This window comes from Akebia trifoliata, chromosome 4 (genome assembly GCF_017979445.1).
Source record: "Akebia trifoliata isolate Shusen 1 chromosome 4, ASM1797944v1, whole genome shotgun sequence".
NCBI classification, from domain to species: Eukaryota; Viridiplantae; Streptophyta; class Magnoliopsida; order Ranunculales; family Lardizabalaceae; genus Akebia; species Akebia trifoliata.
In genome coordinates, this window is record NC_141378.1 from 19,684,344 (window position 1) to 19,700,465 (window position 16,122).

General features: G+C 35.6%; 1 protein-coding gene and 1 pseudogene across 6 annotated transcripts; both read left to right on the forward strand.

Moving 5' to 3' along the window:
• Positions 1-3,725: 3,725 nt before the first annotated feature.
• On the forward strand, positions 3,726-5,195 carry LOC147404362 (pentatricopeptide repeat-containing protein At3g26782, mitochondrial pseudogene; annotated as a pseudogene).
• A 6,130-nt stretch (positions 5,196-11,325) lies between these two features.
• Positions 11,326-15,646, forward strand: LOC147404363 (neurofilament heavy protein). Of its 6 annotated transcripts, none has more exons than XM_086440282.1 (11): positions 11,327-11,602; positions 12,258-12,319; positions 12,393-12,454; positions 12,688-13,698; positions 13,790-13,841; positions 13,927-14,052; positions 14,152-14,271; positions 14,375-14,446; positions 14,526-14,612; positions 15,100-15,197; positions 15,293-15,646. In XM_086440282.1, the coding sequence occupies exons 1-11, from the start codon at positions 11,452-11,454 to the stop codon at positions 15,552-15,554; spliced, it is 2,103 nt and encodes a 700-aa protein (XP_086296408.1). In that variant the 5' UTR covers positions 11,327-11,451; the 3' UTR covers positions 15,555-15,646. The 6 variants fall into 6 exon arrangements, with proteins under 6 accessions (XP_086296412.1, XP_086296408.1, XP_086296409.1 ...); XM_086440281.1 differs by having other exon boundaries at positions 11,328-11,602; positions 14,523-14,612; XM_086440286.1 differs by lacking the exon at positions 14,375-14,446 and having other exon boundaries at positions 11,326-11,602; positions 14,506-14,612; positions 15,293-15,470.
• The last annotated feature ends 476 nt before the right edge of the window (positions 15,647-16,122 follow it).

The window sequence follows — 16,122 nt, forward strand, 5'->3', positions numbered from 1 at the left end:
ACTCCATCGAATTATTATGAGATACACAATGAGATGTTCTGCAATGCAAATAGTTGGCAATAATGATTTTATATTGCTTTGCAACCATTAGAAAATCTCTTGCAAATTTATTTACGTGATTGTTTGATCTTTGCAATAAAAAAACATTCATTGTGATTTTGGAAATGGTTTGCGATACTTTCATGCCGCAAATCATTGGTTGAAATTTCTTAAGAATTTATATGATCCATACAAAAAAAATTTGTAATGCAAATCATTTGCATTGTGTAACCAAGCACGAGAAAAATTGATTTCAAAAAATTATTTGCATTTACAAATAATTTATAACATACCAAGCAAGGTTGTGGAAGCAAAAGATACTTCGACACTCAAGTCACTCAAATGTAGTAAATATTTTTTTATGTTAAGAATATTACTTATGCCATATACCAGTTGAGCGGGAACATGAAACAACCTTATCACATATATTCACATACTAGAGTTCACATTGGCATCCTCTTTAAGGTTTAGGGAGGTACAAACGAAAAAATAATAAAATTAGATGGGCAATTTATTCAATTTCGAATATATCATCCACTTTAGGAGATTTTGGAGTCGCCACCATTCATATTTGAAATGAGTGTGAATAGTCATCCGGATTGCATTTTTTTTGAAAAATTATATTTTTTAACATTTGATGACTCTCGTATGGATATGGCTCATTTGGTCAAACTTTTGATTCAAGGTAAGGGGGTGTATTTTATGGAGTATGGAAGGTGTTAAGCACCCTACTCCATCCACCATTGGTGGTAACCTCGAACTAGGTCCATCTTGAAAATAAAAATAAAATAAGAAAAAGAATAAAAAAATCCGATATATGTCCTCAAGTATGAAGGACTTTGATGTTGGTTCAACCCATTGAGGGCACCCTTATTGAAAAATATGCCATTTGATGGCTCAAACCATGGTGGTGTGTGTGAAGGTGTGAAGAAAGGGATAAGTAGAATAGGGGAGTTGGAGGGGGTGTTCTTTTGTCTAAACTCACCTTGCTCTTTTGTTGACCTTCTTTGTTTTTTCTTGATGAATCTTTTTGACCTTCTTAGATTTGCTTGAGAAGAAATTAAGATTTGAGAGTTGAGAGTTAAGGGTAATGAAGGTGAGTTAAGAGTTGAGAGTTGAGAATTTGAGAGTTGAGAGTAATGAGATGAGTAGAGAGTTTTTTTTTTTTAGAAAGTATTTTTCTCAAATTTTCATTAGGTAGTGAGAGTTGAAAATAAGGGGGGATTTTATAGAGTTTGGAATTTGTTTTTAAGGGTAAAGTTGGGTGAAATGAGGTGAAATGATAGAATGGTGTGGGGTTTAAGAGAAATGTAGGGGTAAATTAGAAGTGTTTGGAGGGTATTTGTGTAAGAAGGTTAAATGGATTATTTTACAACCCAAATGGTTTAGATCTTTCAACTCATTTGGGTTGAGTATTAGGTGAAGGATAATAAATGGTGAAGATGGGGTGTAAAAGAGTGATGGATGGATTGAGTGTTTGGGGAGTAGTGTTTGGATTTGAGAGAATGGGGGGTATAAGAGGGTGGTTGATGATATTTTGGGAGGGTGTGGGAAATGATGTCATGTATTAAAATGGGTGGAAATGAAGGGTTAAGATGAATTGATGGGAGAGTATGAGTATTTAATTTGAGAGGAAGGGTGTGGGTTTAAATTGTAGATGTGGGTTTTGTAGGGAATGATGATGGTAGATTAGGGGAAGATATAGGTTAGGGGTGTGGGTAGATTAGATTTTTTTAGAGAAAAATGTGATGGGTTGATGTGGGTAGATTAGAGAAGGTATAGGTTAGGGGTGTGGGTAGATGATGTTTAGAGAAAAGGTGAAGGGATAGGTTCGAGATGAGGGAGGTGAGTTGGAATCGTGACATGTGTCCCACCTTGATGATTGTGGTGATTGGTTGTGATATTGAGTTGGGTTGAGAAGTAGACTTAGATAATTAGTTGGGCTTGGGTAGAGTGTTGGGTAGGTATAGTGTTGGATTGGGCTTAGGTTGTGGGTAGAATATAAATAGATTTGAGTTGAATGGTCTTGGGTAAGGAGTAGAATAAGAATGAGTTTGGGGGTTGAGTTGAGTGGGCTTAGGTGAGGGGTTGAATAAGAATGAGTTTGGACTTATGTTGGATTGAGTTGAAGAATTTAGAAGGGTGGTGAGAAATTGGGGTCTATGGGCCACGTGGGAAGCCTTAGGCCATTAATTGAAATAAATAGAGGGCTTTTGGAGGTATGGGCTTTGAGGGCCCAATTCGTTATTTATTATCTTTTTAGGCATTTTGCGTCGAGGGCCCAATCAAATTTGGGTGTCTACAGGCATTATTAAAAAAAAAATTGAGGTCAAAGAAGTAAAAGAAAAAAAACAATAAAGTTGGAGAGAGAGATTACTGAGAAAGGATGAGATGGGAAATGACAATAAAGTGGGTTAAAGGTGTAAAACATGAAAAATGACCAAGTTAGAAGGGTATTATAGCTCGATGATGGGTACTTTAATAGATTTAGTAACCATGTTTCCTTGATTCCCGCTCTTAACGAAGAATGGGTTGTACAAGATGTATAATCACCATTGCATAGGAAGAGCAACTTTATTGTTTGATATCATCTCATACTGATCAAATGGAATGTACCTGGTTAGGTATTCCAGAGAATGTACATGTCAGGTTCGATTGCACGACTATAGATCATTATGATCATATTTGCTCCTACTATTTTAATACAAATAGAAATGATTTTAATATTACCAAGGGAAACATAGAAACAAACCACTACAAATTTCATTAAACCTATAAAAATGTATTTCAGCCCAACAATAACCATGGTAGGGTAAGGCTTATGCCTTACCCATTCAAACCAGGTTAGAGGTAGATGATAAGGATTTGGGTCTCCTTCGGTTCTAATGACTCACAACAATAGAATCAATTTCCTAATTGTCATATATCAATCAGGTTGGTCGCAAAGCCTTCAATTTTTCATGTCGAATGAACTATATATGTATTCCCCCTCCCAAGCTTGTTATGGTTGCTTCAACCTCTCCTCCACTACTAATCAGACTTGGTATCTAGAGCAACGTAAAATCTTATTCTCGATGCTTGTTAAACTTTTCAATTGTGACAAATAACAATGAATCCATTTTAATAAAATTTTAAATCGGTTTGATGATTTGACTCGTTCAAAACGAGTTGAATCGTACGAGTCAACTCGTCAAACCAAGACTATAGTGTGCAATCTAGGAAACTGTCGTATTTATATTTCAAACTTAAAAAATCTACAACATTTTGGTGTGGGAGTTATAAGTCTCACTCTCACATGCTTCTCCGAATCACCCAAAGAGCTGGTTTTCTCTCACTCAATCGATCCACACTAAAACTACCGAAAAGATCTCTTATTTTCATTCTTCATCTTCACACCACAGAGAGAACTGAAGACCTTAGCAAGCCACTTCACTCATCTCCTTCAATCTCACCCACAGATACCTTCAATCGAACAAATTCACGCTCGAATCCTCATCGAAGGATATTCCAAGAATAGTTTCACAGCAACCCATCTCGTAAAATCTTACGCCAAGGCAGGAAATCTCGACGTAGCTCGTCTAGTGTTCGAATCTGTGCACAAGAAGAGAGTGTTTCTCTGGAATTCGATTATAAGGGCATGTAGTCTAAACGATTTTTGGTTGGAAATTTCCGAATTGTACAGGAGAATGGAAGAACAAGGGGTTGAGCCTGATAATTACACTCTACCCTTTGTAATCAAGGCGTTTTCGGTTCTATATTATGTTGAAGAAGGGAAGCGAATTCATCATCTTGCGAATCGAATGGGGTTGATTAGAAATGTTTACGTAGCAACAGCTTTGATTGAAATGTATGTGGAGTTTGATGAAATTGAAGTTGCATTTGAAGTATTTGATAGAATGCCTGAACGAGATGTCGTTGCTTGGACTTCAATGATATCGGGTTATGTTGATCATGGAAATCATTCAATGGCTCTTAGAATTTTCAGAGAGATGAGACTTGGAGATTATAAACCTAATTGGGTAACAATTCTCATCTTGATTCCAGCTTGTGATTACTCAATCCACTCGTTCATAGTCAAATCAGGTTTTCTTTCCTCCGCAGAAATTGAAACTGCGATCCTTAATATGTATGCGAAGGGTGGGGACATTGTGACAGCGTCCTGTTTGTTTGATCAGATATCGGAAAAGAGTTTAGTTTTATGGACTGTAATGGTGAGTGGATACTCACAGAATGGATACGCTAACGAGGCCTTTTTGGTATTTTATAGAATGCTAAAGGCATCTGAGTTCAGACCAGATGCCGTTGTAGTTGCAAGTGTTCTTCAAGCGTGTTCTCAATTGGGTTCGCTGAATTGTGGAGAAGTGATCCATGGGTTCATTATTCGAGCTGGACCCATATCCGAAGTATTGATTGAAACTGCTCTAGTTGACATGTATGCAAAATGTGGTAATATAAATGCATCGCAAAGGATTTTTGACGGGATTCAAGGTCGGAACATGATCGCATGGAGTGCATTAATTGCAGGGTATGGGTATCATGGATTTGGTTCAAAAGCACTTGGTCTTTTCGAGCAAATGAAGAAAGATGGATTTATTCCTGATGAAACTGCATTTCTAGGCATATTATCCGCTTGTAGTCACTCAGGTCTTGTTCATGAAGGAAAGGAGTATTTCAATTCAATGCTAAGAACATACAAAGTGATGCCCAGGACAAAGCATTACGCTTGCATGATTGATCTTCTTGGACGAGCGGGACTTGTGGATGAAGCATGGGTTTTGATCAAAGAGATGTCAGTTGAACCCGATACGAATGTGTGGGGAGCCTTGCTTTCTGCTTGTAGGGTTAAAGGGAATGTTAGTGTCGCGGAGTTTGCATGTAGGAGGTTATTTGAGTTGGAGTCGGATAACACTGATAATTATGTACTTATGGCTAATGTGTATGCAAGTTGTGGGAGATGGGATGAGGCATCTAAGGTAAGATCTGTTATAAGAAGAAAGGGAGAGAAGAAAACACCTGGTTATAGTTCTATAGAAGTTAACTGCAAGACCCATACTTTTTTTGCTGGAGATACGTCACATCTCGAGTCAAAAAGCATAAGTTCTATTCTGGAGACACTTCATTCTATTGCAAGTGACAAGCTATGGATATGTGGTTAATACAAGGTCATTAGGGCATTTGTAGTGGGAGAGAACGCTATTCTTATGCAATTTTGAAGAGAAGGCATGAAAGTGATGTGATGAGATACGACAAAATTGTACCTCAATGGTCTTGATTGATAAAGAAAACATGTTCTTGTGATCTAAAGATATACGAGGAGTTTCCGAAAGAAAGAAAAAATTGCTCCCGCATGTATTGAATGACATCTACCCTTGTTAATCACAAATCTACCCTTGCTATGCTTGACGTGGCACACACTAGAGAGTTTGTGACAACTGTGTGCAAAAACTCACTTGGAATTCGAGGGGATCTTTTTGAGGATTTTCTTTTTCTGATGTGAGATTTCTTTATACTAAGTACTATATTGGCGTTTCGCCTAAGTGTTCAAACATCATTTATACTAACTTTACTTTGTTGAGATTCAAAGCAATTTAATTGACCCATGACAACTTCCTCTTTTGGATAATTCTAGACTTTCTTTTAAAAAGAGTCATTGTAATTTGATCAAGTTCAAGAGACTTAAACAATTTTACTCATCAAAAAGAATTTTTAGAACTTGGGAGCAATTATCATCTTAACCCTAAGTTCTTAAGATAAGGAAAGTAATTGAACCTAAAGACCCTTCATGTTTGGATAATTGCATGTCCCTCCTATTGACTTTTATGAAATTCAAGCTCTTCTCAATGACACGGACAATTCAATTTCTCAAAGAATTCTCTAGAGACCTTGACAACATTTACATTCTTATCATTTGATCGTCATGATTCGTAAGACTTGTTGAGGTAAATGTCCATCAAGGCCTCTTTGTTCAACGGTATTCATAGTCATTCTATTTGGTTTTAATGCAATTAACTTGGACTTATGTTGTGTGAACTATTACATCCCCAAAGGCTTATAAATAGAGGACCCTCTCAAGGCAAAGAACTAAGTCTTCTTGTCTCAAAATTTTGTTCAATTCTCTTCTTAAAATCTTCTAAGATCCCAAAGCTTTGTCCAAATACCCTCTCAAGTACTTTTGAAACCCAACCTTAAAGATTTGAGGAGAAAAAGAATAAAAGGAAGAAAAGAACCAAGGTAGGATTATACCATTTGTTTTATTTCTTTACTTGCATTTCCCTTTCCCACTTCTACCCTTCTCACTCTAATTTTCTAGTTTTTGTATTAGAACCAAAGTAAGATAAACCCTATCTCACCTAATATCTCGATAAACCTACCCAAAAAATGTAACGAGTTGAGAATCGAAAGAAAGGGTGAATAAAAACCTCTAAGATCTTTCTAGAACTCAAACATGTAGTATAAGCTTGTTCATCATCATGTAATGTAAGCATTTTGAATACATGAGGATTTGAAACCTTTGGGGAGGTTTGAGCTCAACTACGTGGGTTGAGGAGTCGTCACCATTCAATTAAGGTTTGATTGGACACCATAAAAATATTTTAAAATTCTATTTTTCTTGGTTTGTAGTGACTCACATATCCAAAGGATAGGAGGAACACTCTTTCTAGAGATTTTAAGGTAAGGGAATTCGGTTGAAGGACAAGAAAGGAATTATGCACATTGTCCATCCTATCCAAAGATGGTTACTATAGATGAAGCTTCAAAATCCATTTTTGAGGTTTTGAAAGTAAAAAAGAGTTATAGAGTGAATTAGAGAAAATTGCCTCTATTTTATTTTTAGAAAATGAACCAAACAAACAAATGAGCAAGTTAAAAATGAAAAATGGAGTTTATTGGAATTTTTTGTGAGCCTAGGATTTTGGTGAGAATTCACTTGGATTCTACCTTTCTGAATTTAAAAACTCTTTTTAGAGGTTTATGTGTTCACTTGGGAGCATTTTTTTGTTGGTTTAGCCTTTATGAGGTGTTCATGAGTTGAAGACTACAATGAAAAGATTATAAACCTTATTCATGAGTCGTGTTTTCCTTGGGACTGTTTTTATGTAGGTTTAGAGAGTTTGGCAAAGATTTAAGAAAATCGCCACCTTTGACACTTAACCTCTTTTGTAAGCAAAGAGCGTGGTAAGTGCAAATGTGTATGCATGTGATGGACTCATCAAAAGAAGATTACCTCCAAACAAGGCTTATTCTCTAACTCTATTGTCATCAAAAAAGTAAAATAAAGAATCATTATTCTAAGAATTTAAATTGCATGAAAAGTATATGAAGTTAAGACAAACTAATCTAGGAATTTAAATTGCATGAAAAGTATATGAAGTTAAGACAAATTAATCTAGGAATTTAAATTGCATGAAAAATAAATGAAAATAAAGATACTATTCCAATGCTTTCATGGAGATTATGAAGAACTTATTGGGGAAGATTATCTCATTACAAGGGATTGCTCTTTACCCCCAAGCCTTAAAACTAGGAATTGTAAATCTACTTCATTAAAAAACATAAAAAATAGCTTGAAGTAAATAACACTAAAAATAGAGAATGGGAATGATTAGAAGGGTTTTTTAGTTCCACCTTAGTCTTCTTCTTCTTCTCGGATTTTTGGGAGAGGTTTGAGAGAATTACAAGGCTAAAGAGCTTTTAGGAGAGATTTGGGCATAATTTTGGATCATACTTGAGCTTCTCTTTTTTGCCTTAGATGGGTCTCTTATTTATAGGATTTTTGGAGACCCTTAAGGATAGTTATTTTGTATATGAACACTTTTGTAAAGCTCACTTAATAATTTGATCTAACACCTATTGAGTATTTCACCAAACACCTTATATGCCAAATCACCCAAGACCTTATTTGATAATGGCAATGAAAGACAAACCCAACTAAGAGTACCAAATGCAAAGAAAATAAACAATTACAAACAAAAACACACAATACCCACAACACAAGATTTTACGTAGTTGACCCAAAGGCTATGCCCATGGAGATATGAGCATTGGAACTTAATTTCACTATGAAGAAAATGGGACAGATCGATACAAGGAAACATTTTTATCACTTGGTTTCACCTTCTTTTAGATCTCAATCTTCCGAAACCTTTCAATCTCTTCCCTCTTGGTTTTTCTCTCTTTCTCTACTCTTTTCTCTAGAAAAGACTTAGACTTGAAGTTACAACAAAAGAAAATAAAACCCATTTTGAAGTACCTCAAAGTGAACCACTTACATAAATTACAAGTTCAACTCAAAATACTTTAAACCAACCCAGAAACAAACACACACACATCAACCAGGCCTAATTGATTTTGAGTCATGATTCAACAATAATTTGGTCTTAAAACCTAGAATACCCAATATTCTCAACAAAATCCTATAAAATGATTTTATTACATCTCATCAACTTGGTCTTGATGGTCTTTCACTTACACATGGGTCTAACCAATCAAGATGATTACGAGATAAATTAGTAAAAGTCCAATAAGTTTTAGAAATTTTTTGAGGGGGTAAAGTGATCTTAGACCCTAGGCTTTGAATCAATTGAAAGATAATATTTAAATCAAATAGCATGTAATTTGGTGTTTGGGGTTTGGACATTTTAGACTTTTTACTTACTTAGATTTCTAACAACCTAGGGCTAAGAGTGTTTTTGCACACAATTTTTAGAGCATTCTCTTGGATGGATAAACTTGTTACAGCCTCTAGAATTAGGTCATTTTACCTTGAATGCCATAGAATCTCTTTGGTTCTTGAAGAAAAGTGAAAGAGTAAAAGGGTGATTTGATCCTAATGAATCTTAACAAACCAAGGTTAAAGAAGGTAATTCTCCTTAAGTGTGAACCAAATGTGACTTTGGGTGAAGATTAAGGAACAATGGAGATTACCAAAACACCTAGGTGATAAGAAATTTGGAGGTTTTAGACATGAGTACTTAAGGAATTAAGAAGGGATTAGAAGAGAGAAAATCCAACTTAAAGAGGTTAATAAAGTTATTTCTTGTGAAGAATCTTGTGAACATATGGGTTCTCCAACTGCCTAACCAAATTTGTCATATGCAAGAATGATCAAACTAATTGTATACATGTGCACTATTAACAAGAGCATCAAAACAACAAATGGCGTAGCCATATGTGCTAAGTGGTTAGGCTATGCTTATGCTTGGCCATTTGGTACTAAGGGCCAAACAAAAATCAATTTTTTCATAATACTTACTTAATCTTGATTGATTAGAGTGGGCCTCACTCGATCGATCAAAATTCTCTCGATTTGATACTTAACACTGGGTTTGAATGAGCTCTCGAGCTTATTCAATTAAATTGGGGTGTCTACAAGCATTTGACAGAGATAAGGTGAAATTCTCAGGCGTGTTCAATCAAGTTGGGGTGTCTACAGGCATTTGACAAAGATAAGGTGAAATAAGGAATATATCCTCTATGAAGTGCTTACTTTTAAGGTCAATAAGTTCTTTGAGAGCATCCATGAATACTTCATGTAGTTAAAAGCATACACAAGCATCATCTACATAGTTTAAACACCATTATTGGCAAAATCAATTTAAGGAGAATACTCTCGTCATAAGGTGATCTCCTACATTTGTAAGTCCATAATAAGTTCTTATAGAACATACCTATCAAAAAGGTTTCTATGGGACATTTAACATACATACATATTCTATGCATCCATGAAGCTTAAACATGAAATAGGTAAAAGTTCCAAAAAGCATTCCAAACTAAATGGATCTCTTAAAATCTAAGCTCTTTCTTAAGCACATTTTCCTTAAGAATAATGATTTTATGACGCCCTCCTCTAACATATGCCCCCATCACAGAATTGTAGATCATTCGCCTCAGGATATGCAGAACCATAACTTTTTCTGGTGTATCCCAAGGCAAATGGTCTATGGTTCCATGATGGGGGTGTATGTCAAAGGGGGGTGTCATATTATCACAAATCTTTCCTTAAGCATGCATCATCATTAAATTGTAGAGTCAAAAGAGTACAATCATTTTAGGTTGGGACTCCTAATTGTAGCAAACATAAATATCTTAAATAGTGGAAACATTCCATTTACACCACACATACATGCACTTAGTTTCTCATGCATACATTGTCATCTTCATCTTATTAATCAAAATACTTTTAAAAAAAACAATCGAAGTCCATATACCTTGGTAACCTCTAACTTGGTGGGTAGGATGGGGTGCCTAACACCTTCCCTGTCTTTTAATCAAACCTCTTTAATCAAATCTCTCGGTTAAGACTAGTTTGGGAGTCACTTTCAAAGGAAAGATTATTTTAAGTGATCATTCACATCTCGCTTTTATGAACATGACTGATTTCAAAACCCTTATAGAAATGGAGATTTCTTGAGTGAAATCTATGAACATGTATCTATAGGTATAATGGTAAAATATGATATTATTATAAGCTTGTAAAGAAGTTAAAATAGGGTTAAAAATCAAAGGATTTATCGGATAGAGTCAAATCCGGATATGATCTTTGTTAATGCGATCTGAATCAATATTAAACAATTTGGATCTAGATATGGATATATTTAGTCCTCATTTGAATCCAAATGATATTTTATTATCCATCAAAATAAGGAGTAATTTAGACATGCCCTCTACGCTTCCAACCATAAGTTTTCAAACCTTGACCAATGTCTTCTACGAGACTAATAAGAAAATCATCAAAATAGTCTCATTTTCAACTTGTTATAAAAAACCCTTAATATTTTCCCCCAAACATTGGGTTTTGGCAACAAGATTGCCATTGATTCTCTGTATCATTTGGTCAATTACTCGATTTTCTCCATTATTTTGTCTTTTAAATCAATGATAAAAAAAAATTAATAAATCTTAGATTACTTTGCCAAACAAATTAAGAAAGAGTTTTAGGAGTGGAGATGATTTTAAGTTTATTAAATTAATCATAGGTTTTTGGCATGAGATTGAAGCTGAGAGTGATTTGATCATTTTCCTTTAAATCTCTCATAAAAGACTATGGTCAAGGAAAAGGGGGTATGCTAACAGTTTGAAAACAGAGGGGCCCAATAAATAATTAATAATTATAAGAGACGGCTGTCTTCCGTTAACAATCACTCGTGATAGACGTTTAAAGTTTCAGAAATTCAGACCAATTGTTAAATTTACCAAACTATCCCTGACATTATGCTTTTTCTCTTTCAACTTGTCCGAAACGAACCTCTAACGGCTACTTGGAGAAAGTTAATATTTAAACCTCCTCGGTTACCCCAACCAGTGCTACTAAAGCTTGGCATCTCTCTCTCTCTTTCACTGTGTTCTGAAACGCTCCCTCGAAGCATCCTTTCGAAACCCTAGATCTCTCTCTCTCTGTGAAATCGAGCTTTAATGGAGGAAGTAGTTCAATCACCACCGAAGTTCAACAAGGAAGATGAAGACGATGACGAAATCTACGAGACGATCGAAGCACCAAAGTTCGTCGATTTCACACGTGATCTACCTCTCCCTGACGATCGCTCCTGGTTCTGCATACGTATTGGTGAGTTTTGATCTCCCCTGTTTTTTTTCTTTTTACAATTGGATTGATTTTGTTAGATAGTCTTGATCTGATCTGCAAAAAACTGAAGATCTTACTTTCCTCTACTCTGTAGATTTTGTTTATTTTTAGCTATGTCGTTGATCTAAGTTTCAGAGTTCGAGTCCTGTCTACCTTTGTACTTTGAAATCTGAACATGCTTTAGATAGTAGTTAATCTTGGATTGAGTTTTGTTGATATTTTAGTGCCTGTTTGGATGATCATTTTGCGCCAAATTATGTTTTTTAACCTAAATAATGCTCTTAAAAAATAGAACGATTTATCAAAATTGTAGAACTACCGTTCCAGGATACTATCCATTTTAATTTCTTAAACAGAAATCGAAAACCAAAACGGAATATTTATGTCTGAATGAAGGGAAAAGTTTTACTGTTTTATAAACCAAAATTATTATTTTTCATTGTTTATTAAAACAGGGGAAAAATGTAGTGTTTTACAAAGCAGAAATTTTTTAAATAATATACTTTTCGTTTTATTAAAGGCAATCTAATGTTCAAATAAATAGACTCTCTAGCAATGGTTTCCCTCATTTATGTTGAGTGAATTAAGTTTTTTTTATGGATTTGCTTCATCAACTCTATATGTAATTGCGTTTCAGGATGTGATCAAAAGCATGAAGAAATCGATCCCGACGCTCTTTACAAAAGTTTCGTGCTTCGGGTTAGTCATCAGTTTTCTTTCTTTTGTTTTAGTGATGTTGGTAGAATATTGGTCTTGAAGACTTATGATGCAGGTCATGGCAGCAAGGAGTCCCAATTTACGACTTCGAAAAGCACTAAGTAGACAAGCGCCAAGGTGTGTTAAAATTTAAGTGTGTTTTACAGACTGATAAAAGTTATTCAAATAAATTTATCCGAGTGCATAAATATTTTAAAATCATATCTGATTCGATAGATTGTCCAAATTTTTTTTTATCATTTCCATATTTTCAACTTAATTTTAAACCTTCAATGGAGGATGGTGTTTCATTGTATTTTTTCTTAAACAAATTGGGTATCCATTAACAAGAGAATTTGTTCATCTTCTAGAGCAAATCTGAAATGCCCTCTTTCTGCTCCTGCGAAACCTTCCAAGTCTCGAATTTCTAGATTGAATGCAATCGCATCGATTTCTCAAAAGATGGTCGATGCCAAAGTGAAAGTAGTACATCCTCTTTCTAAGCTCAATTCGACTCCGAATTGCAAGGCAAAAGAACCTCCCATTGCTTCAAAAGCTTTGACAACTCCGAGACACAAAAAGGGCATCCCAAATCTAGATCCATTTCGAAGTGTTCGTAATCCAAAAACAACAGTTGCATTAACAAAGAATCGAGTTGTAGCAAAAGCCCTTGTCTTTAACTCACCTAAGAAAACTGAGAGGCAAAAGACTTCGTTTGAGAGCCGGACTCCAATGAAAGAGATATGTTCTGGGATGAAGAAGCTTGAGATAAGCAGTCAAAGAAAAGTGTCCAAGAATTCCTCTAAACCATTGAGACGGACACTACGTGGTCCTAATAAATCTGTGACTGCATTGGATCCTCTTAAATCACAATTGTCAACACAGAAGTCAAAAAATTGGGTTGAGGTTTCGGGTAATTCCAAGGACCCAAAAGCCAAATCCTCATTAAGATGTCTGAGGAGGAAAAGCGGCACAAATTTAACGAAATTCCGAGGACCAAGAGTGCCACAAGAAGGGGTTGATAATGTTTCTAGCGATATGGAGATTGATGGAAAGTCAAGGAATGGCTCTCCCGATGTTCGCTCTATAATACAGGGTAGTTCCAGGAGTAATGAAAGAAATGGCGAAGAACATATAATTACTGTGATAGCAAATTCAGAGACAGATGTTTCAAATTCTGAGATATATTTAGAAGAAAAAGATCCTCCTAAAATCCAAACTATAAATGGAGAGGGAGACGAGAGTAACGAAGGAAATGGGCATGAAGAGATTCTTAGAGAAAAAGAAGTTTCAGTACTTCAAACATCAAATGGAGATGGAGTCGGGACCAAAAAGAGAGACAACGATGACAAAGAAAATGTTGCAGCCCCTAATGATGATAGGTATCAACCTTAATTTTCGTTTTATGATATGAGTTTTAGATCACCTTTTATCACAACTATACTCATTTCTTGCATTTGAAACTGTTAACAGAGCTTCTCAAAGAAACATTGACAAACATGAAGCTCAAGAAAACCGTAGAAAGGTAAATTTAGATCCGAATTTCTAAATTTTCAGAAGTTAGCTCCACATTTCTGACTATTGAAGAACATATGATGAATGTGGTGCAGGCAATCTGCGTAACGGGAAAAACTTTCAAAGGAAGTTCTACCATGGATGATACTTCAGGTTCCCAAGGAGGGAAGTACAAGAAAACAAAGCCAACAAACCCTAAACCATTCAGGCTCAGAACAGATGTAAGCCAAATTCCTACAGACCAAGATTTGATTTTTGAAAGTTACATTATTCTTTTGGGATTATTATCTGATAACAACATATACGTGTTGCATAACCAGGAAAGAGGAATTCTAAGGGAAGCAAACTTGGAGAAAAGGCATTTTCTTGCTCCTCTGAAAGAAATAACACAAGTTCCAAAACTTCCAGATCGAAACTCACGGAGAAGGCATGGAAATGAGGTACAAGTTCTATTTGAGCTGATTGTTTGCTTCTTTTTTACAAACCAGCAGAACAAAAACTAAATTAATATTTGAATTTTTTTTTTCGACTTCTAAACTCTAGCGAAACAAGAAATCCAATGGACATGATGGCAACCAAATAGAGTTAGATAAAAGAATTCAGAAGGTTCAACCTGTGAGTAGAATAAACATTAGTCTCTCAAATTTTTTAGGATGTTTTGCTGATTCTCACAGGAAAATCTACTTTGCAGCAGCCAAGGAAACCCACATACCTTAGGACACCAAAATGTGCAGTGGAGCCTACGAAAATGGCCACAACCTCTACACATAGTCAAAAGAAGGTATCATAATTTTTGTTACTCTATCGCTGGAAACTTCAGTAATCTGTCTAGGGCTGCAACTCGGGCGGGTTGGGGATCAACCCACACTTGACTAACACCAGCACGTGCCCACGCCCAACCCAACCTTGGGCATGAAATGCTCAACCCAAGTTGGGTTGCCTCTTTTCTTATTAATACTAGATAATTTAGTAATGATAATGACTTATATGATATAAAGATAAGTCCACATATGTGAACTATAAGCAAATTTGTACAGAAAAGGACAATAATGACTGAGTAATGTTTGGATTGAGAATTGTGAATGAGAAAGAGACAAAAATATTTAAAAATTAATAACAATATTAAGTTTGGATTTGGGAAATCAGACAACCCGATGTCTATTCCCGAACCCAACCCTCTATGTGATTCGGTCAAGTTTTTTTGCCCAAACCCTAGCTGTGCCCTAAATCTGACTAAGTTGGAAACCTAACTTTGTGAATGAAAACAGATGGAAGATGGAAAGGAGAAAGCTTTGGATAAAAAACTGGAGAATCGAACAACAGCAAAGTCACAGTTGTTGCGGCGACAATTTGTCAGGCCTCAAAGGTTTCCACTCCTACCTTGTTTAAGATTGTCTCGATACGTGACTAACAACGATACATGATCTTTGATAGGACTGAACTAAAACAATTATCTTGCAGGGTGGGTGGAACAAGAAAGGCAGCAATATCGATAGTGTCACCAGTTCAGCTGAGTGTAATAAAGGAAAATTCGTCAACCATTTCAAGAATCAAGGATGCTGCACAGCCAGAGAAGAATGGCACAATCACAACCGATGCAGTTGGTGCTGCTGCTTCTGCTGGTAGGTCTTCCTCGAGAGGAAGAAGGCCCACAACAGTTCCGAAGGAACCGATCTTTCACAGGATCCATACACCAAAGGGCTGCACAAAATTCTCGTCATAACGATATCCTAGGTGGGAGGAGAGTCCCAGAATGATGTTCAATTTTTTTCATTGAATTAGCTTTGCTTGTCTAAATTTTACTTGGCAATTTTTTCATTTAATCTTGACAGCCAGATTGTGTGAACATGATTCAACGACTTTGGAAACTAGAGTTGGGTTCGTTTTAGTTGTTGTTAGAGAAGCTAAGTTTTTTCTTGGAATAAGCAACACAACATTAAAGTTTAACATATTTCCTCTAAATAAATTGAAATATTTTACTTTCAATAAGGTTCGACATGAAATTTAACAACTAATTTTTTTTTGTACAGATTTTGATAGAAATCATTTTCCTTTTTGCTAATTATAAAAATAATTATATTTTATCAAAAAATAAATAAAAAATCAAAATTTTCCTCCCAAACCTCCAATTTTTTGCATCTGACTATCTTCTCGGAATAACCCAATCGGAATAACTGGAAACCCAATTCCAGATCCCTTTTCCAATACCCGATTCAAACAAAAATCGATAGGAACCACCATCAACAGAATCATGGACGAGAGGCCTCACAAAACCATCAGTTCAACCCAAT

Excerpts from the sequence above, each read along its gene's own strand:
- LOC147404363 (XM_086440281.1), top strand. The coding sequence starts at position 11,452 with ATGGAGGAAGTAGTTCAATCACCACCGAAGTTCAACAAGGAAGATGAA. Across the intron at positions 11,603-12,257 it reads CTGGTTCTGCATACGTATTG|GATGTGATCAAAAGCATGAA; the intron begins GTGAGTTTTGAT and ends ATTGCGTTTCAG. Across the intron at positions 12,455-12,687 it reads CTAAGTAGACAAGCGCCAAG|AGCAAATCTGAAATGCCCTC; the intron begins GTGTGTTAAAAT and ends TTCATCTTCTAG.